At 44.5% G+C, this 22,786-nt stretch overlaps 2 protein-coding genes across 4 annotated transcripts in view; one reads left to right on the top strand and one right to left on the bottom strand.

Annotated features, from left to right (window-relative positions):
• The first annotated feature begins 5,539 nt into the window (after nt 1-5,539).
• Nucleotides 5,540-18,690, top strand: LOC125642799 (coagulation factor IX-like). The gene is made up of 7 exons (XM_048864606.2): nt 5,540-5,728; nt 9,451-9,475; nt 9,651-9,764; nt 12,155-12,289; nt 12,971-13,638; nt 16,255-16,372; nt 18,045-18,690. Exons 1-7 carry the CDS (start codon nt 5,540-5,542, stop codon nt 18,617-18,619), a joined length of 1,824 nt encoding a protein of 607 aa, XP_048720563.2. The 3' UTR covers nt 18,620-18,690.
• Nucleotides 18,691-21,714: 3,024 nt separating this feature from the next.
• The window catches only part of IWS1 (interacts with SUPT6H, CTD assembly factor 1), a 30,409-nt gene continuing 29,337 nt past the window's right edge, over nt 21,715-22,786 (bottom strand). For 2 of the 3 annotated variants that reach the window (XM_048863804.2, XM_048863806.2), the window contains exon 14: nt 21,715-22,110. In XM_048863804.2, the coding sequence (XP_048719761.2) occupies nt 21,979-22,110 (132 nt within the window). In that variant the 3' untranslated portion in view covers nt 21,715-21,978. The remainder of the gene's footprint in view (nt 22,111-22,786) is intronic. The other variant, XM_048863805.2, reaches the window with a different exon arrangement.

Here is a 22,786-nt window from a genome sequence, read left to right as displayed (position 1 = left end):
TGTTTTCTTAAAATTAAAGTGTAAGTGGGAGTTTGGTTTTTCCATATGCCAGCTTAAGGGGAAATTATTTCAGTTTTAAAAGGCAAGATTTAAAGAGGTACTTTCTCACTAGGGAAACAGGAAATGATAGCATGGATAACTCTATCATCGTTAACCCAGGTTACGGTTTCAGTCTTACGTGGCACATTTACTAGTTTTTCACAATTTTCAGCTTGCTCCCTCACAGTCAATCCAGTCTTTCAACTCAGTGCTGTCATTATAACATTGCTGCATCCACTCGCTCATCCGTGTCTTCTCCCAGAGTTCACACTTCGTGAGCTCAGTGAGACTTCCCCTCAGACTCAGTTACTTGCAAATTCAGGCAACGATACTGCTCCCATCGGAGCCAATGGATATTCTGCTGTTGACTCTAAAAGGAGCAGGAGAAGAGCTTTAATTCCTAACTTTTACAACACGTCCAGATGAACGATGCACATATGATTCCCTTGTTTCGCAATTATCGGACAAAACCACACGTATTTTGTTAATGCCCCTTAGTTGGTGTAGAGATTGCAACCAGTTCTGTTACTTTATTTATAGATCTGTGTAATCAGTAAGAATCATAGATTCATAGATACTAAGGTCAGAAGGGACCATTATGATCATCTAGTCTGATCTCCTGCGCAATGCAGGCCACAGAATCTCACCCATCCACTCCTGAAAAACCTCACCTACATCTGAGCTATTGAAGTACTCAAATCATGGTTTAAAGACTTCAAGGAGCAGAGAATCCTCCAGCAAGTGACCTGTGCCCCATGCTACAGAGGAAGGTGAAAAACCTCCAGGGCCTCTTCCAATCTGCCCTGGAGGAAAATTCCTTCCCGACCCCAAATATGGCGATCAGCTAAACCCTGAGCACATGGGCAAGATTCACCAGCCAGATACCCAGGAAAGAATTTTCTATAGTAACTCAGATCCCACCCCATCTAACATCCCATCACAGGCCATTGGTCCTATTTACCATGAATATTTAAAGATCAATTAATTACCAAAATCATGTTATCCCATCATACCATCTCCTCCATAAACTTACTGAGTTTAATCTTAAAGCCAGATAGATCTTTTGCCCCCACTGCTTCCCTTGGAAGGCTATTCCAAAACTTCACTCCTCTGATGGTTAAAAACCTTTGTCTAATTTCAAGTCTAAACTTCCTGGTGGCCAGTTTGTATCCATTTGTTCTTGTGTCCACATTGGTACTGAGCTTAAATAATTCCTCTCCCTCTCCGGTATTTATCCCTCTGATATATTTATAGAGAGCAATCATATCTCCCCTCAACCTTCTTTTAGTTAGGCTAAACAAGCCAGGCTCCTTGAGTCTCCTTTCATAAGACAAGTTTTCCATTCCTCGGATCATCCTAGTAGCCATCACAAAATGGACTCATAGCCAAACTAAAATTAAACATAATCACATTTTTTAGGCTGTGCCTTCGTCCCTAAACCTGGTAAAATAAATGTTACTGCAGAGAGTAAAGATGAGCCTTCAAGAAATCAAACAATTCAGGCACTGTGGTAAATGATGATAGCATCTCACCCACCCTTCCCAGCTTGGATCAGGGAATGTGGTGATCCAATTGTAACGCACATGTTGTTGTAAGAAATCTAATCCCCATTCAGCAATACACTTTTTTTAATGCATGTAAGTAGTCGCATTGATTTCAGTGGGACTGCTCACATACTTAAAGTTAAGCATGTGCTTAAATGCTTACCTGAAGCAGGTCCAGTGGAATGCTAGGGAAGGGTAAGTGCTTGGTGCTGTCCTCTGAAACACACTCGCTCTTTTCGCAGTGTGTTTCGTTTGGGACTAGAATTAAGGCAGAAGGAGTAACAAAGGATATTAATGCAGGATTATGTTTCTTGATAGGAAAGCATTTGCAAGAAATTGAACCCCCGCGACCTTTGCACCTGAGAGTATTGGGGCTGCTACCTTCTGAGCTAGAGGGAAGGATCTGCCTTGTCTATTAATACTAACCTAGTCAAAGCTTCTAAGCCAAGGTTCCAACTAAAGGCAGCAAACATGAATAGCCATGGTTATCACAGAGCAACATTTGCCAGCAAATGGCTCCTCTGAATCCCGCTGCCCACACACAAATCTGAGGATCACCCATTGCAGTAAATATTTACAGAGCTGAAAGGTTCATGGGTCATTCAAACCAGGTGATACCAATGCACCGCCAAAATACGGGATTTCAGAAGCCCTCCCACAAAAGCATAAATGATACAACCAAAACCCTCCACAAGAAGCACGCTGCAGAGAAACAGCCTTTAGTGCAGGATTTAAAGATGGAACGAAACATTTTTGCTTTACAGTGCAAGTTGGCTCCATGGACGAAGGGCTTTGCTTTCTCTGTCAATATTTGTGATAGGTTAATGATCAACCTCTAGGCCCCCATCTCTGTCTTTGGTGTTCATCCAAATATTACTTCTAGTGCTCTAAAACGGTAAGTGTTTATAATTACAGCGCTTTCAAAATGTGAATGTATTCTGGGCCCTAGCTTTTAGAAGGGGCTGTCGGTGTCCCAAAGCAGTCCGCACTGACCCACTCGCAAGGTTCCCTGGTGTTTGATGACCGTGTGAAGAAATCCCGTCATCCCTTCTCAGAATCCTTACTGGCAGGTGTGTGTTGCTCTCCTGTGGGCTTGCATTGGTGGGTGGCTTGCTGTGTAAAAGTCTAGCATATGGATGTCACTTGACAAGCCCATCAGGAGCTCTGCAGCAGGCTTGACTAGCCAATGTGTTAACCAGATCTGGGTGTGAGGTTCGCCACAGAACTGGTTTCTGCTCAGTTTGGGTCTGATCCAAAGCCTGTTGAAATCAATCAGTGTCTTTCCATGGACTTGGCTCAGGTTCTTTATCCTCTGCAACTTTCCTACGCTCTTTCAGTCTGCGCACTTTGCCTTGTGAGCGGAGCATTTGGCTTCTTATCACAACGTGCATCATCAGTCACTTGGAGAGAGAATACAAATGAGGTCAGATGAATAAGACTAACAAAACCTAGTTTTTCTCTGCATTGCCGCCTCCTTTTTTCCCTTGAGTCCATTTTCCCTCTCTCTTTCACTATATGCTGCTCTCTGCTTGTTTTTGTCCAGGATCTGTCTACTTCATTCTCCTTTTCTCCCAGCAGGTGACCATCTGTAAACCAGAGGATTCTGCATGGCCACGAAAATGGCTAGAGGTTCCTTACTTGTGACATTTCTCTTACTAATGTGTTCCATCTACAGCAGCTGGTCAGTTTCATTTTCAGGTAGGAACTTCTGAACTACCTGTTAACTTCACTTTCTCCCACCGAGAGCCTGCATTTAAAATTACACTGCACCCATTTTCTGAGCACAGAATCTTGAAGGTTCAGTAGGCAAGAGGCACTTCTTGAAATGCACAGGAGAAAAATGAGAATTAATTTATGGTTATTCATGAACTCACCATATCTGGGCTTCCTACCTGAGGTCCAATAACCTCCTTGTGTTGCTGGACTTATGGGATCCAATGAGTTATGCACAGAGGACCAAAGTTGGGCACCTAAATCCGTGTTTTAGGAACCTGTGGTGATTTAATATTACTACTTTGCTCTTCTGTAGTGCTTTTCCTACGTAGCCCTCAAAGCGCTTCACAAAGGCAGGTATCATTAACCCCCTTTTGTAGAGCTGTAATGAGAAATGAAGTGACCTGCCAAAATACACAAGTCAGCTGGGAACAGAATGCAGGTCTCCTGACTCTCAGCCCAGTACATTATCCTCTGGACCCCACAATGCCTCCTGACAAAGGACCCAATCCTGCAACTTGAACGGCAAAGGAAACAAAAAGCCTCATGCATCTGATTGCAGGATCAGGGACATACGTCAGCATTTAAGTGCTTCAAATTGTATTTAAGTGGCTACCTTCAGACAGCTAGGTTGAAAATTTAGCCCAGAGAGACTCCCAGCTGAGACAAGCTTTGGACAGCTCCTCCTGGCTCAGTGAGCGGGAAGTTCCCTTTCACTCATCCAGTGAAACTGCTGATTACGATTCCTACGGTTTGGGGGATTTCTTTTAAGATGAGCTAATAATAACAATCCAATTTCTTTCGTTGGGTTCTAGGATTCCAGGGCTAGTCATTTACCTACTCAGGAATTGTATTATTGTCTGACACAGCAGAGGTGCAGTGATATGATTGCTTAGCTATAGGAGACTGAAAACTGCGTAACAACTTCTGATATTGGTCCCCCATTTCGCCAGGGCCACTGTTCAACAGGAGAGTGACAAGAGACCCTGTGAAATTCAGAAATGCCAAACCAAATGTTGGACATTTGATTGATAGTCTGTACAGAATGTTTTAGCCAAAATGGGAAGAGAGTGAAGGATAGGTGGGAAACTTTTCACAATGCTGCAGGAAGCCACGTGGTAGCAGTTTTCTTTTACGGTGTTGCCTATAGGCCCTGATGTTCTCACAATGGTGTGGAAGTAGATAAAGGGAATTTGGATGCAGGCCTCTGAAATGAGCGGGAGTCAGGCTAACTCTAGCTTTAATAACGCAAGATTTCTAGAAGCGGGGATTGTGCGAAGCGAGTGGGAAAAGTATTGCGAGAGAGGCTGTTGTGACCTCGTAGTAGATAAGAATAGAATGTAGACTATAAGAGAAATTGTTGAGAAAAATAAGATATCATGAAGGAATATGTATAACCAATATGCAGCTGGTGCTCATTATTGTCTGTAATAAAGGTATAAATGCTTCCTCTAATTGTTTATCTTTAGCGAGGCCTGCCTAGGTGGGGGAAACCCTGTGTCCTAGTGCGCACTCTCCCTCTGTGCAATTGCTTGAGAAAATAAAGTGTATCTGACTTGCTGCACCCAACCTGAGAGTGAGAACTGTGTTTTTCTCTGACAAAGGCGATTGTAAGCAATAGCTAAGCAGGTGGAGGTGATGTATTGTAGACTTTCCTCCACTGCTATGTTCTGTCAGAAGCTTTTTTTTTTTTGTCCAAAGTTGCTTTACACTGGAAGAAATGTTCTGCCAAAAAGCATTAGAACAGGGGAAGATGGGTATGCTTTATTGAGAGATATATTCAGGGTGTTCTCTTTCATTTCTTCCGAGTTTTCCGCTTCATCTCTGAGGTGACACAGCAGAGGGACTGAACGTTCTGTTTTTATATCTTGGACATAAAATATTTAGATAAATTTTATTTATTTCATTTGGACACAATAAATCCTTGATTAACTGAGACCTGCCTAACACTATGCCTGGTCATTAGCACAAATAAATGAACTTTAACCCAACGTCATGAATTTTGAGGCTGGCTCCTTTTATATGACGTAGTCTTTTAATCCACTGAAATATTATTCAGCTGATCACCACCTAGGGGAATACTGACTCTTCGTTGGGGCATAGACAATCTGAGTAAAGTTGTCCTTAAGTCTGTTTTGATTTTTTGAAAGTTGTCTCCTCCACTGTGTTGTTTCGCCAAGTTAAAGCATAAATTACTCATCTCTAGCCTAAAGATGAAGCTTTGGCTTCCTGTGACAGCATTAATGGTCGGATCCAATTTTGTTTTCATAGTGTTTGTGAGAAAAGAAGAAGCACACCAGGTGCTGAAGATCCGTAAACGCTCTAACCAGTTCCTGGAGGAGATTCACCCAGGGAACTTGGAGAGAGAATGCATTGAGGAAACCTGCTCCTTCGAGGAGGCAAAGGAGATTTTCCAATCGCAGGAGAAAACAGTGAGGCATTTCACTTCAGAAAAAGCAACGAGCAATAGCTGATCAGTGGGGAGATACAAGGAAGTGTTCTTACTCATTGATATGAGTAGGGCTCCGTGTTTGAGGTTGCAGAAGCCATGGATTCTGTGACTTTCCGTGACCTCTGTGACTTCTGCAGTGGCTGGTGTGACTGACCCGAGGGCTGCCCAAGCAGCTGGCTCTGGGGCCAGTTGCTCAGGTGGCCCCAGGGACAGCCACACCAGCCGCTGCTGTAGCAGCCCCACAGCCAGCCACTCAGGTGGCCCCCTAGCCAGATGCCCTGGAGCCGCTGCTGGGGCGGCCCCAGGGCCAGCCGTTGCTTGGGCAGCCCCGGGCGGCTGGCCCCAGGAAATGCCCACGCAGTGGCCGGTGCGGCTGGCCCCAGGGGTCGCCTGAGCAGCAGTCTTTGGGGCAGTCAGAGCAGCTGTTTCTCAGTGGACCCTGGCAGCTGGTGCTGCTGGCCCCACGCCCCCATTGCCAGTGGCCCCTGGGGCTCTGCTCCCCCACCCCCCAAATACGCCCTAGCAGCGGCTCCTTTAAGATTTAGTCAGGGGTATTTATAGTATGTCATGGACAGGTCACAGGCCATGAATTTTTGTTTATTGCTCGTGCTCTGTCCATGACTTTTACTAAAAATACCCATGACTGAATCGTTACCTTAGGTATGATTAGGCCCTACCAAATTCACGGTCCATATTGGTTAATTTCACAGTCATGGGATTTTAAAACTCATAAACTTCATGATTTCAGCTATTTAAATCTGAAATTTCACAGTGTTGTAATTTGTAGGGGTCCTGACACACAAACGAATTGAGGATGGGGGTTGCAAGGTTACTGTGGGGGGTTGTGGAACTGCTACCCTTACTTCTGTGCTGCTGCTCACGGTCAGGGCAGAGGGCTGGACATCTGGAGAGGGTCGGCCACTCCTGGAGCGGCTCTGCAGCCAACCGATTGGGCGGCCCCCCAGCCAGATGCCAGCAACAACACAGAAGTAAGGGTGGGTGGCATGGTATGGTATTGCCACACTTACTTGTGCGCTGCTGCTGGCAGGGGGCACTGCCTTCAGAGCTTGGCGTCCGGCCAACAGCTGCCACTCTCCGGCTACCCAGCTTTGAAGGCAGCGCAGAAGTAAGGGTGGCAACAGCATGATTCCCCATAAAATAATCTTGTGACCATCCCCCCGGAATTCCCTTTTGGGTCAGGACCCCCAATTTGAGAAACGCTAGTCTCCCCCATGAAATCTGTGTATTATAGGGTAAAAGCAGACAAAAGACCAGATTTCACGGTCGGAGACCAGATTTCATGGTCCGTGACACATTTTCCATGGCCGTGAATTTGGTAGGGTCCTACATATGATAACCCACAAGACCAAAGGCCACCAGAATGCTAGTGGTAGAAAAAAATTATGATTTTGATCATTATTATTCTCTAATTCCAAAAATGTAATTAAGCATAAAACAAACAACCCAGAAATTTATGTAACCTTAACAAGAGAGCACAGACAGGCTATGATGTCCTATTCCTCCATTTCTAAGGAACAGGAGTTTTTACTCAAGGTTTCAGATGAATTGCAAAGCATCGAATAAGGTGCCAAGAAGGCTGGTTGAGTAATTCAGTGCTACTGAAGCATGCCATGAAGGAAATCAAGATTTTCAAAGGCAACAGGTGATTTTTTGGATGTCCCACTTGAGACGTGTTGAAGGATGATTCTCAGTGGGTGGATGTGGAGCATTGTCAGGACATTGGGTCCCTTTAAAGTGCCTGAGGTTGGGTACTCAAAACTACGAATCAACTTTGAAAATCTTAGCCAATGTCAACACTGTCCTTGCTGATTCTGGAGATCCCACCAGCTTATTTCAGATGTGGGGGGTTGGGGAGGCCTCACCACCCCAGATATAGGAAATAAATAAAGGAGGTACAGGCTCTGTCAAGACCAGAAATGGGCAAGCTAGCACTTAACAAAGAGAAGTACAATTATTTTCAATCAGCTGACTGGGTGGTTACCTGTTAAACTCTTTAATAGAATCTTATTTGAGAGCCCCAGATGATAAATTAAGAGACTGGAACAGGGGTCGGCAACCTTTCAGAAGTGGTGTGCCGAGTCTTCATTTATTCACTTTAATTTAAGGTTTCGCGTGCCAGTAATATGTTTTAACGTTTTTAGAAGGTCTCTCTCTATAAGTCTACATATTATATAACTAAACTATTGTCACTTGTAAAGTAAACAAGGTTTTCAAAATGTTTAAGAAGCTTCATTTAAAATTAAATTAAAATGCTGATCTTACGCCGCCGGCCCGCTCAGACCGCTCCCAGCCTGGGGTTCCGTTCACCTAGGCCGGCAGCGGACTGAGTGAGGCCTGCAGCCAGGACCCTGGCTGGCGAGGGGCAGGCAGCCAGAACCCCGGACCGGCAGCAGGCTGAGAGGAGCCGGCGGCCAGGACCCCAGACCGGCAGTGGGCTGAGCGGCCCCACTCAGCCTGCTGCCATCTGGGATCATGGACCTGCCCACATAGAGCGGGTACGTACCTTCTCCCTGGTTCTAGCCCATTCTCTTCCTCTCTCTCTGCACTGAGCTGAGGGTGGGAGTGCACTGAGAACAGGACTGGGGGTGAAGGAGCAGGCTGGGGGTTGGGGTGTCGGGTCTGGCCAGGAGCTAGACTGAGGAAGGGGGCTCAGGGTTGGGGCAGGAGGTTTGGGTGTGGAGTGCTTACCTGTGCAGCTCCCATTTGGTGCAAGGGGTGCAGGTGGGAATGTGGGGGGGGGGGTGGGTGCAGAAGCTCCCGTTTGGTGCTCAGGATGGGGGTGGGAATGTGGCAGGTGCAAGAGTGAGGGCAGGGGACTGTGGGTGTGTGAGGAGGATGCAGGAGTTAGGGCTGAGGGCATGTGAGGGGGGTGCAGGAGTCAGGGCACTGGGTGGGGGGGGGGCTGGGTATGTGTGGGGGTGCTGGAGTCAGGGCTGGGGTTGTGGGGGGGTGCAGGGGTCAGGGCAGAGGGCTGGGGGTGTGGGCTAGGGTCATGGGGGTGCTCCCAGCCCCCTGCCCAGAGTGGCTCACGGCAGGTGGCTGGAGGGGATATGCCCTGATTCCACCCCCCTCCCCCAAGACCACATCCCCACTCTTCTCCGCCTTCTCCCTGGGCTGCGGCTCCTGCTCCCTTGCAAGGGCCATCAGCTGATCGGAGGCAGGGAGGGAGAGGAGGAGGGGCAGGAACCCAGCACATTGGTGGAAGAGGCTGGGGAGGGGGGAGCTTGCCTGCAAGGCGGGGGGGCGGAGAAGAGCAGGACAGGGCGGGCAGGATTTTTAATGGCATGCTGCTGCCAGTCTGGGGTCCCGGGCTAGAAGATCAGAAGTTTCAGTCTCTGAACACAGGAATTAGGACTCTCGGCTACTGGCAAGATAAAAAAGGAAAATCTTTGGAAAAATCCTTATGCCTTTCTATGTGGTATTTTCCAAAGCAAAAGCAAGAAAAATAATCTGTCACTCGCTACCTGGTTAGCTACTAGTTTAACCAGTTAACTGTCACTTTGGCCCAGTGGTTAACTGGCTAGCGAAAGAGGTGCTCTCAGCAGCTAAGGGTGAACCCACAGCCACAATATAGATTAGTTAAGGAAAAATGCTACAAGAACCATTATTTCCTAAAGTCAGTAGGTAATGTGTCTTGCCCTATTAACTAATGTTTTCCTCTCTTGTGATTATTTCTTGCAGATGGAGTTTTGGTTTGATTACAAAGGTAGGACCGGGGGAGATTTTTTTACCTGTTTCCTACTCTGCTGTTAGTTGCCACAAGTCAGTGTGGAGAGACGACCCAGACAGAATGTGTGTCCGCTTCCTCATGCCAGGCCTTTGCTAAGTCACGGAACTGTATGTGACAAGGTAGCACAATGTGCGTCTCTTCTTCCAAACAGATTTAAATCCCTGCAAAGAGAATCCCTGTAAGAACGGTGGCATCTGCAAACAGAAACACTACGATTATTTCTGTATCTGTCCCCCACTGTTCGGAGGAAAGAAGTGTGAAATAGGTGAGTGTGGAAATGCACATAGGCATTCTACTGAAGAAAGGATGAAGGGTGAAATTCACCCTAGGTCCTTGCGCTGGCTATCTGCGCAGGGCTGAATTTCACCTATAACGAAGACATTAATATTAACCCCATTGGTCTGATTGATACACAGCTCCTCCGGTGCCCTAATACCACAGAAACACAAGCTGTATCCCAGAGCTGCGTGCACTGGGGCTCCGGGATCTTAGTAATCAGCTTCATCAAATGCATCAGACCCGCTAGCCAAAGTTCAGTGTACAATACCAACATGTGCTAAGTTCCTGTTACGTGAGCCATTCGAGAACAAAATGGTGGCACTGTTGCCTTTAAAAAAAAAAAAAAAAACTTCTGATTCCTTCCCCTCTGAAACACCGTCTACAGTCTGCAAGAAAGAACATGGCAGGAAATTACTGCCCAGAATAACTAGAAGTGGGAACTAAGAAAAATTACGAATGACTCTTTCTTTGTCCATAATGATCTCCCCAATGAACTTACATTTGCCAAATGCATCTCATTACAGCTACGTTGCTATTATGTATTATCTTTTCAAGTGAATTGTCATAAACATAGAGATAAGGGCAGCTGTACTGAATCACTTTACCTGTAAGGGATTAAGAAGCTCAAATAACCTGGTTGGCACCTGACCAGAAGGGCCAATAAGGAAAGCAAATACTTTTAAATCAGGGTGAGGGGGTGGGAGGTTGTGTTTGTGCTCTCTTTGTTTTGTTCCCTCTCTGGATGGAGAGACAAGCCAAGCAGTGACAACATCTCCTTAAAACATACCTGGAATAATTCATCTAAAAATTACAGAAATTGTAAGTGAGGAAATGCGTTAGATTATCTTTTGTTTTAGCTTGTAAATTTTCCCTATGCTAAGAGCAGTTTTATTCCTGTTTTTTGTAACTGTGAAGTTGAGTCCAGAGGGGAGTCCTCTGTGTTTTAATTTTTATTACCCTGTAAAGTTACCTTCCATCCTGATTTTGCAGGTGTGATTCTTTTACTTTTTTCTTTATAATAAAGTTCTTCTTTTAAGAACCTGATAGGGCACTAAAATCAAAAGATAAAGGGTCTGGTCTGTACTTAAATTAAAGGCAATTGTTTGGTATATTATTCTCAAGTCTCCCCTGGAAAGGAGGTGAAGGGGTTCGGGGGAATAGGGACTCCAAATGACCCTTTCCTGAATTTTTGTGTGAATCACTTGGTGGTGGCAGCGATACTGTTCAAGAACAAGGGAAGGAATTTGTGCCTTGGGGAAGTTTTTAACCTAAACTGGTAGAATATAAGCTTAGGGGTCTTTCATGCGGGTCCCCACATCTGTACCCCAGAGTTCAAAGTGGGGAGGGAACCCTGACATGGTGGCAGAGGTATGTTTTCAGGAGACAATGTCCCTGCTTGGCTTCTCTCTCTGTCCAGATTTAAAAGTATCTTCTTTCCTTATTGGTCCTTCTGGTCAGTTGCAAACCAGGTTATTTGAGCTTCTTAACCCCTTACAGGTAAAGCAATTCAGTACAGCTGTCCTTATCTCTATGTTTATAACATGCACCAATATGTTCAGCACCTCCCAGAAACAAGTGAAGGCCTGCTCCCTGCCCCCAGGCGCTTACACATTCACCGCAGAAGGGAGATAGATAGTACTGTAAGCTCTTCAGGGCAGGGTGAATGGGAGCTGCGAAGCTGCTGCTGGGGGCAGCGCGCAGAGATTCCCTGAACGCCCCTCGCCTAGGGGCCACAGGGGTACATTGGTGACCTGGTGCTTGCGGCTTCAGCCCCAGGGGGGCGCACCGAGGCTCAGGGACCGGTGTCCGGCCTGCGGCGTGGAGACTTGCCACAGGCCAGATGAAAAGAAGCAGCGGGCCATATCTGGCCCGCGGGGCCCCCCTCAGCCTGAGGCCCTGAGCTGCAGCCCCTAAAGCCCCTGCGTTAATCCAGCCCTGCCTCTCACTCTGTCAGGATAACACCTAGCACAGTGGGGCCCCAATCCTCTTGCAGTGTCTAGGTGTTACTGTAATACAATAATAAACAGGCAAGGGGAGGGAAAGGGTTAAGACAGTGTGTGTCAAAATCACACACACATCTTGGCCGTTTAGTTTAATTGTGGGGTGTGGTTTTTCTTCTGTCCCGCCGCCCCCTCCTGCCAGTAGATCTAATAGCGTAGAGCTGTATTTCTTCTCTGCCGTCAGCTCCATGTGTTTGTTACAGCCCTGCTGCCGAGACGCTGATGTGCTACTGGGCCTTTTCCTCAAAATAAGTGAAGTTTCAGAGCGGTAGCCGTGTTAGTCTGTATCAGCAAAAACAACGAGGAGTCCTTGTGGCACCTTAGAGACTAACAAAGCTAACAATAAGCGAAGTGCTTCAATGTCTTTCCCCTGCAGAGAAGTTTGAATGCTGGTACAAGAATGGCGGCTGCTGGCAGTATTGCCAAGATACCGCACACTCCCTTCGTGTGGTGTGCTCCTGTGCAGAGGGTTATGCCCTGGGTGATGATGGAAAGAGGTGTACGCAATCAGGTAATGGCTCCGGGACTCTGAGTTACTTAGGCTGAAGAGCAGGACAGGTTTACAGCCACTGCCCTTCCCTCTTCACTGGGTTGCCCACTTGCCCTTGGACTGTCACATGCACCAATGAATCTATGGGAAAAACTGGTTGCTGTGATGTGGAATTGAAGTATACTCATTTACCCATGGAAACACCAGCAAGCCTGGAAAATCTGGCTTTTTCTCCACTCTGTTCGTTCCACTCCCTTTACTGAAGGCAAACCCTGATCTCAAAGCCCAAATATTCCCCTTGGACTTTCAGGCTCCGCCAACATTACCTCAGCAAGGAGGAATTCCTGGGCAAAGGAAAAGGAGATTACTCCGCACTGTGCCATGTAGTGCAGGGAGAACACCACTGACTCAGTGGACAGACAGGGAGCTTGGGGAGGTGCCAGACACAGCTGCTCACAGTACAATGAGTAAAAGCACTTGGCATGAGTAACGGGGTTCCTAGAGCCTAGGAACCAGTGGAGGCAATGTGTATGATCTATCAGGAGTTGATACCCATTGTACGTCTCTTCACGTGCATTTGGATGACGGGAAGGATTAATGGGTGGTCAATGGTTCATCTTCAGACAGCTGAAGAGGAGCAGAATTAGCTTAGGGATCAAAACTTGACACTGAAACCCAAAGGCTGTTTTTCTTATTTTTCAGCTCAGTTTCCCTGTGGGCTGATTAAAAGATCCATGCGTGCTTTGGAGGAAGTTGTCCCTGGGCTCACTGGGATGGCAGAGGGGCGAGCCCCCAGGTTCAACGGGAAGGTGAAGAGGGGTGCCCCCGGGCTCAATGAGTCGGCAGAGGGGGACGCCCCTGGGCTCAATGAGTCGGTGGAGGGGGGCACCCTCAAGCTCAACGGGATGGCAGAGGGGGCCACCCCCAGTCTCAATGAGTCAGCAGAGGGGGGCATTCCTGGGCTCAACCGGATGGCAGAGGGGGGCATCCCCAAACTCAATGAGTCAGCAGAGGGGGGCGCCCCCAGGCTCCATGAGTTGGTGGAGGGGGGTGCCCCCCAGCTCAATGGGTCAACAGAGTGGGAGGCCCCCAGGCTCAATGGGTCGGCAGAGGGGGGCACCCATGGGCTCAACCAGATGACAGAGGAGGGCACCCCCAAACTCAATGAAACAGCAAAGCAGGGTGCCCCTGGGCTCAATGGGTCGGCGGATGGGCAGAATGTGCATGATGGCCTCAATCAAACTGAAGCTGAAGGAAACCTGACAGATAGAGATCTACACAGCTGGACAAAAGTCTACCAAACTGCAGAGCATGATGATACCAGGATCACTGGGGGATCTTTCTGCCATCGTGGCCACTGTCCCTGGCAGGTAACATTTCTCTTGCATATTGATTCATTAACACCACATCTCCTTCCCTTATTGCTGCTCACTCTGTGCCCCAGCCAGGACCTCATCAAGGTTTTGCCAAGTATCCCTGTTCAGGGCCAAACAGAACCGCATAGATCCTCAGTGTATCTCCGCAGCTTCTTTTCTGGTGGCCCACACTGTAGTTACCTCATTCATTAGTGTACATGGGATCCTAAATATAGTCTATCTTATAGCTCCTCTTCTTGCAGTACAGCCAACCAATCGTCTTCAGTCTCCAACATGTCCTTCACCTTTGTTTACTTACTTACCCAATGGTCAGGGGCAAATATTCTCATGAATCAATGTTCAGATTTTAACTTCTACATCATCTGCTTGGTATGTGGCTGTGTTTCTGCTCCATGCATCCTGCCTAATAGGATCATCGTCTCTCATCAGCAGAAAAGGCACTTACTTTTTAGATACTGAGTTTTTCACAGACCTTTATATTCACTCATGATGCTTCTCTTTATTTCATTTTCCTATCTTATAACAGCATGTGGCAGTTAGCCCAGGGAGCAAGACTCCCAAGCCTTTCCTATCCATTGTGATTTTGGCCATATTTGTAATTAAAATGAGTTTGGCCTTCTCCATATTTGTTCTTCATCTGTATTTCTTATTTTACCCAGCAGTGTTCACTGCTTCTAGAACTTTCAGGTGTTTTTGGCAAGATGACAATGTCACCTGAAGTTCTTCTGGATCCCTTATTATTTTCAGAGCAATAGATTAGTCAAGAGGGTTTCCCTTTGAAGGTGTCTGGCAGTACGTTACAAATAGATGAAACGTTTCATTTAGTATTTCCTTGTCGACCTCTCTACTGCCAACCTGATCTCTTCACCCACTTTATCAAGCTGAAGTACCTCTTGATTAGTTAGGTACATATGATTTAACATACTTCCTTCTACTCTCATCTAAGGGCTTCCTCCAGCTCCCATTAAATCCAATGAAAATTGACTTCAGACTCTCTCATGGGCTTAAGGTTGCCTAACTCTCTTCCAGCAAAATAAAGTAATATATGATGGCTCATTGATCCATGAATGAAAAGTTGCATCTAAATCAATGTGGGAAGTCCAGAAAGGCTGTACTCCTTTCATTAGTTGATGGCTAAAGATTTTTTTCTGCTATTAACACTCAATTGATGCTCTATATTTAGTGAGCTGCAGCGTATTTTCCTTTTTCTGAATGCACACCATTGTTGTAGTGGTCTATCTTTACAATATTGTACCTTTGCTTTCTTTTGACCCTTTTGTGAATAATTTCCCTCCTAGGTCTAATACAGAATCCAAGGTAGTGCTATCCCTTGCTTCATTGTCCTTTGCCACTTTTGTGTTTACATTTTACTTTATATTTTAACAGTACAATAACCGGGCCTGAGTCTCGGCTCTTTTACACAGATGTAAGATGTAACTCCAGTGACTTGTGTGACATTACTTCTGTTCCAAAGCACTGTAAAAGAGTTCAGAATCAGGGCCAAAATTTATAAGCATCAAGCTCACAAAAGTCATGAAATACCAAACATTTAGGTTTAATGCTAATCTTTAATCTTGTTCACATATAGCTATGCCTTTAATGTGTAGTACCGCTTTATTTTATAGCTTGTTCCCTTTTTTATTTCTTTACAATACTGTATTTAAAAAGGGCATGAAAGTTTGTTGTTTTTCCCACCAAAAAGTCATTTCTTCCCCATCACCTCTTTAATTTTAACTTTAAAAATATGAGGAATATCAAATCTGGTTTCCTTTAGCTTTGGTGAAGGCCTTATTAACAATTTCAGGGAATGTGTGTTTTGATCTTTCTCAGCTTAAAGGGTTTATGGTGTTGAGTCTTTAGCAAAGCCAGCACTCCATTCAGGGTAGACAACACCTGAACATCTAATATTAAAAAGAGGGACCTGGGGAGATATCCGCCCCCTTGCCCCTCCCACTTTTACCCTTTATAGCTCATCCTGAAGTCCAATATCATTTTTCCTTGCCCTTTTTTTGTGTGTGGTTTTGCACAACTTTATAAATCTGGAGACCTGAGAGATGCTGGCTCGGTGGCTCCAATTCCCACTGACCTAAAATTGCGGGTGCTCAGGATCAGTTCCTCTTCATTATTTCTAATACTTCTGTTTCTTGTCTTGGCCTGTAACTTTTGCTCTTCTTGTGCAGCTTCATATTCAGCATTTTTTAAACTTGGCACTGTTTGGATATTATAGTCTTTTGGCACTGACCTTGCTTTCTTTTGTTCTAGCATCTTCCAAAGCTTTGCAGCCAGTGCTGGAGCTCACATTAGATTTGTTTTCCAAGACTGACATTTCCACTTTGGTTATCGCCTTCTGCTTGAATTTCTATCCTGGTCTGTTGATTATTCTGCTCTGTTCTTACAATCTTATCACTTTCCATAATTACACTCCTTAGACACATCATCCCTAGTGACATCACACTGATTAATTCCGAACACCCGTGTAGTATTTGGGATTTAGCCCTAATCATTTTCATCCTCTGCATCATAAAGTTAGTAGTAGTTTCTAGGGAACTACTACAGTACATTGAAATAAGTCCTGTTGAATGTGCTCTTGCTCTTGTTTTTTCACTGTAGGTATTTGTCCGAAATAGCAGGGGTTATGGTTTCTGTGGAGGGAGTTTAATCAGCAGCCGCTGGGTCGTCACTGCTGCCCACTGCCTTGAGATTGTTAAACCACATCATGTTACGATAGGTGAGTGAACTGGAAAAGTCTCCACGCTCCCGGAGGCGCTATGAAAGCATGAGTCTGCTCTGAAAAGTGACTAGAAAGGCATCGGGGGTGTTCCAGTTCCTTGACTCTCACTGCTCAGTTTATAAATAGAAAGATTTTTTTTTTCCAACTCCCAGCCCTGCAAACGCAGGCTCTGCTGTGACCATGGTAATAGAACCGGCTAGCAGGAACTGAGTTACTTTCAGCTTCAGGTTTCCGCAGTTAGCTGACAGGGCAAGCCTGTGGTTACCAGAGTCACTGATAAAACAAATCTCAGCCCAAGTTTGGCTGTTCGTAGGGTTTCCTGCAGGACCTTCTAGTGTGTGCACCTAGTTCCCTCTGAGCAGAACATCCTAGTTTCTCTTATGTTCTATCATGGTGGAAGTAACAAGTCACATCTGCCTCACCAAATCAGCAGAACTTACTTAGCAACTGTATGCAGGATTCTGATTCCCTTCAGCAGGAATGGGTGAACTGGATGATGAGGAAGAAAGTGGTTCTGTAGGTGAGGCACTGGACTGGGACAGGTGAGACTTGGGTTTAATTCCCAGCTTTGCCAAAGACTTCTTGGGCAAGTCACTTAATCCAGTGGTTCTCAAACTGTGGGTCGGGACCCCAGAGTGGGTCGTGGCCCTGTTTTAATTGAGTTGCCAGGGCTGGCTTAGACTTGCTGGGGCCTGGGGCCAAAGCCGAAGGGTTTCAGCCCTAGGTGGTGGGGCTCAGGTTACAGGCCCCCTGCCTGGGGCTGGAGCCCTTGGGCTTTGGCTTTGCACCTCCCCTCCCCCCACCCAGGGCAGAGTGGGCTCAGGCTTCAGTCCCCCGTCCTGGGGTCGTGTAGTAATTTTTGTTGGGGGTCACAGTGCAATGAAGTTTGAGAACCCCTGACTTAATCTATGCTGTGCCTCAATTCTTCCTATATAAAATGAGGATAGTACTTCCCTCCCTTACAGCATGTTATATGGATAAATCCACTACTGGTTGTATTAGGAGTCATGAAAATTCCTAATTAGAAGAGCCCTGTATCCCTCTGAAGAGTCAAGCCACCATACTAAGGCTAGTGAGTTTTTCTTTCCTCTTGAATTGGAATAATGTTTTCTTGGAGAAGAAACTGGTTACTGTGAATACCTGCAGCACTGAAAACTTTAATCAGTATCCTCTTCTCTTTATCTATCTATACACAACTAGACATAAAATAAGATGTGAAATTTCAAAGGACAAGTGACTTTCATTATCTACTTTGAGCAGGCTTGTGTCTCCATGCAAATTAACAAAAGGTCCAGTGTTCATTCTAATAAACCAGCTAGTTCTAGTTCCAACCAGCTTTGAGCCTGTTGTTAAATTATGGTGGGTGTTTTAAAATGCATCTAAATTCTTCATAAGCATGGTAGTACAGACCCAATAAACTCTCACACTAAACAATTTCAGATAGTGCCCCTGACCCTCTGCGGGTCATAGATCTTGTCATGCCAAATTATAAAGTAGTAGCAATGCTGGCTTTAGACTGTAACCTCCATATTTAGGTTCATGGGTGTTGTAACCTATTTTGATTTAATTTGGGAGGCTAAAGCATTAATCTACTACCATAGCTGCTCCCCCCATGAAACTCTTACACAAGGGATTTAGAATTCTTTAACATCTTTGTTTTCAATTGCAGGAGACTTTGACAAACACCAGAGAGAAGTGAAAGAACAAAAGATCGAAGTGCAACAGAGCTGGATACATCCACACTATGACTCAGATAACTATAATGGTGACATTGCTTTGCTCTACTTGAGCAGCGATGTTGTATTTAATGAGTATGTACTCCCCATTTGCCTTCCCAATCCTAACCTGGCAACCCTGCTGACTGTGGAAGGGACTAGGGGGATGGTGAGTGGATGGGGTTCCACACATCACAGGGGTCCTGGAACACGCTTCCTCATGAAAGTCAAGCTGCCCATAGTAAGCATGGAAACGTGTAGACAGTCAACAGCGAAGCTCATTACAGATAACATGTTCTGTGCAGGCTATGCTGCCAAAGCCCAGGATGCCTGTAAAGGAGACAGTGGAGGCCCCTTTGCTGTCTCTTACCACAACACTTGGTACCTGCTAGGGATAGTCAGTTGGGGTGAGGGCTGTGCTGAAGAAAGGAAATATGGTGCATATACGCGGGTAGCCAACTATGTACCATGGATAAAGGAGTTGGTTGAAAATCTAGCTGATGCAGGAGGATTTTTACCTTCATTCTAATGAGGACCATTTCTAAAACATCAGAAATGCTACCAGTAATAAAACTGGAAATTTTACAATAGCTTTAACTTAAAAAATGTAGTTTATTCAATATGAAGCTAAATATAGTCTATTCAGTATTCCTTGTTCTCCTAATAAATGTAATACAGTATTTGCTGCTCCTGAGACTTTTGTAATACAAACCACTGCCCTAGAAATGTTGAAAGTGGAGTGTTTAACAGCTTTAGGGATTGTGTTGTCTTTATTTTGCCATGGAAGGAAATAACTTTGTTCTCCAGCTATTCCACTCAAAGTACATTAACTGTTAAAAGACTCAGGACAGTTCACTATGTTGACAGTGGTGTAGGTGAGTTAATCACTTTACAGTATGATTGTTATCTGCAATGTGGAGGCTTCAGAATTCATCAAGTTGTCTAATGATAAGACAGAGGTGGAGTTTGAGTGAAGGAACCATATTAATATCATGTTAGCTTTATGGTAATCAGGAAAATAAGGTGAAAAACTTTAAATTGCCATTTTATTCTAAAGGGAGTTGAAACTTTTTATGTAGCAAAGGCCTGGACGTTTAACCCAGTAAGAAGGGAGAGGAACAAACAGAATATAGTAACTACGGTAGTGGAAAACTTAGAATTCCCAGTAGTAGCAATTATTCAAACTAACAACATGCAGTAAAGCAGGTTTAATCATCTTACTGCTCATGTGATGTCCTTTGATATTTCTTGCAAGGCATTTAAGCACATTAGACTCTAAACTACTGTCCAGCAGCAGTTACCTACAATGGATCAAAAACAGAACATATCCTGGAGCCAGCTTTTACTGTTGGTATTTCCCTTTTACACATTCTAGCAAAAACGATGTAAGAAAGGGAAAAAAGTGTCACTAGCACCATAGCGAAAGGCACTCCACCCCTAGACAATGGATCATTCTATGATTCTATAGGGTGTAACATTCAAGTTAGATGGTTGTTTGCAGCAGCTGATGCAAGATTAGTGGTTTTCTGAGTGAGTCTGATAGACTCGTGGGAGCAGGAGATGGGGTAAAAAAACCAGATGAGCTCTTTTATTGTGAAAATGTACGTGCTGTACACAATTGATTTTGCTGTCAGACATGAAATAGTGGTGAACAACCTTGGAAAACCCAGTAATGCTATGAGAAACAACTTTTCTAACAGTCTAAAAGCCAAAGGGGGCAGGGGGAAGAGGACCAAGTCAGCCCTCCCTCGGCAGGAGTTTAGCTTTCAGGGTTTCTTTTAAAAAATTGTCACAGCGTTTCACATAAAAATACAGGTGAAACAAAACATTACTTTAGAAGAAGATTGTTAATTCTGAAATCTCCTCTCACCCAGCAGGAATGTTACCACAGTATGTTAAAGAACTTCACACTCCTGTGTCCTTGGGTTCAAATATCATCAAACAGCACCCTTGTGCAGTATTTGAAAGTGATGGAGAAGAATTCCTTCCTCCTTTAATTTTTTTTAAGGCCTTATGAGACCAAACATTCAAATTTACTATTCAATTTTCAGAGTTACAAAAATAGGAGTACAAATTAATAGAAATCTGTGTCCCTTTGCCCACACTCCTCAAAGCATTCAACCTCTAATTGTCACTTGCTCGGGGGAGAATCAAATGCAACTTTAAAGATTATTTAATACCCACGAAAGTCTGTTCATTGCAGGAAAGGCAATCAACTCTTGGGGCAGTTAAGTGGAAGTACGTACAATCTGCAATTTTAAATTTCAACCCTCCCCTATGTGGGTAGTAGCAGACTGCTTCATTCAACCATGAAGCAAATACCCCTAAAGTACTGGCAAAAAACTCATGCATCAATGACACAGGAAAAATCCCAGCAGTTGAAAAAGGAAGTTCCAACACATAAGGGCCAAATTTAGCCCTGACACAAACTGTGCAACTTCATAGGTTTCCATAGAGTTGCATACACTTATGTAGCAGAAATGGAATTTGGCTGCACCTTTTCCAAGGAATTTTTAAACTAAATCTATTTTCAGCATCCCATAAGAAGGATGTAGTTGAACAGACTGTACAGAAAGCCATGCAAGTCAATGCAACAGTCTACAACTCAAATTCAAATAATAGGCTCTAGATCAGAGTCCATGGGTTTGCTTCTCTGTGACATTGTCAGGTACCTGCTACTTCTCACATCAGGCCTTCCTTTATTTTTTATGCCCATGGGCCAAGCTCAGTTTCAGAGGGAACAAACTTGAAGAGAAAGCATCCAGTGGCCAGGATCTCATTTTTTCCAACAGAAGCCACAGCATGCTAAGTGTTTTCTCCATACAAAAGGCAACCAAACTCCTGCCTCAGGAAACTCACTGTGTATCCACTCTGATTGCACAGAGATTTTTATGTGCTTACTTGGAAAGATCATTGTTTTCTCACTGAACTCCAAACCTCCTGCAGGGACCAGAACCCTCTCTCTCTCTCAGCCCCAGTTCTGCAGACACCAAGAACAGCTTCAGAGATTGAGGTACACAAGTCCACTCTAGTTTTTTTGCAGCAAAGAAGAAATAGCAGCATGATCATCTAAGGGTTTTATGGGCCATTTAGTAAAGAAAATATTGAGCACACTTGCTCTCCTAAAGATTCACCCTTATACCTCAGGTTTTAAGACCACAAAAGTAACCGAACTAAGGCCAATTTTCTTTCGTTAAGATGACATCGTACTTCACTGCTCATCAACTACAGCCATTTGCTCTGTATCATTCACCCTTAAAGATTTTGCCTTCATCTTTTATCAGTGATGACTAGCGATTTTTAAATGCTGTGCAATCTTAGGTCAACCAATCATTTTAGTCACTGGCAGTTTCAGCTCTACAAAGCCCCAAATTTTTAGACCTGCACACAAGTCTCATCTTCTTGGGGTCTAAACCATGTGATGAAAAATTACTAGGGGGAGACAGCTACAGCTCTCCAAAGGCAGAGTAGGTAATTAAACTAAACTAAAGGAAAAAATGGAAGAGCAAGATGGTATGAACAGAATTCACAATTACTAAGTGAATGCTTGTTCCTAGGTATTTACTGCCTTGGCCTGGATGTCCCCTCACCCCACCCCTTTGACCAATCAACAGACACCCCCCAAAAAACAGACGGATATTTTATTGTCTAAAGTGGGCAGCAGTACACAAGTATTTGATCTGTACAAAGGACACAACAGAACAAATTTAAATACAGTCAGGAGGAAAAAGTTCCAGGATTCACAATCCTCAGACAACATTTTATATCAGAAGCTGAACAAACAATTTAAAGATACACTAAAAAAACAATTTGTTAAAAAATTTCAAGGTCTCCAAAGAGTCTGTGGGTGCAGATCTCTCAGCAGAGATCAGAGTATTCTGTGAAGGGTCACAATGGCATCTTATTGCCTTCAATACTGATTTTCACTGCGTGGGCTGATCTGCTTTTTTTCCTGATATCTGTGAACTTCCGCATCTGTTTGTCCAGTCGACTTACCCCTTTCTTAGAGGTGCCTTGGTACTAAAAAAATAATTAAAAAACTTAGTTACCACTTAAAAAAACAAGAAAACCCAGAGCTTCAAGAAAGATGAAGCATGCATTCTTAAGTCTTCCAGCACCTGTTGCCCTGTAATGAGGGGTCTGATAAAGTTCCAGAAAAATTCCAAAAGGTTTTTTTGGGACAGAGGAATCCCACAAGTATATGCACTGCAAACACACACAGCACACAATAAAAGCTTTCAGAATAAGGAAAGTAAAGTGGCCACTTCATTGTCCACATGCTAGCTAAATGCACAATTTAGAATAGTTCTTAAAAACTGCATTAAACAATCTAGTGCAGAGGTTCTCACAACAAAATCTTAGGTGGCCTCAGAGTGTGGCCACCAACTCTTGCTGGTGGCCGCTCTGACAATTTTTCCTAAAATACTTTATTAACTTTAGGAAAAACAAATAAATATGCACATATATATGTCCAAATCATTGTAATCTATTTATGTAGGGTTTCTATTCCTTACTGGACCTAAACAGAATAGAAACACAAATAAGGTGCTTTGCCTGTTTTGCTTTTTTTGTTTAAGACTTTCTAGCTAGTAAGTCTGCCTTTGTGAAAAGTGATATCTGTGTATTTGTTAATATCACTTTTCACAGCAGACTTACTCATCCCCAGCAAGCTGGGGGACAAATTAAATCCTGGATG

The sequence above is a fragment of the Caretta caretta genome, chromosome 9, assembly GCF_965140235.1.
Source record: "Caretta caretta isolate rCarCar2 chromosome 9, rCarCar1.hap1, whole genome shotgun sequence".
Taxonomy (NCBI): domain Eukaryota; kingdom Metazoa; phylum Chordata; order Testudines; family Cheloniidae; genus Caretta; species Caretta caretta.
The sequence above is the reverse complement of the archived record's forward strand: the minus strand, read 5'-3'. Positions and strand labels throughout refer to the sequence as shown.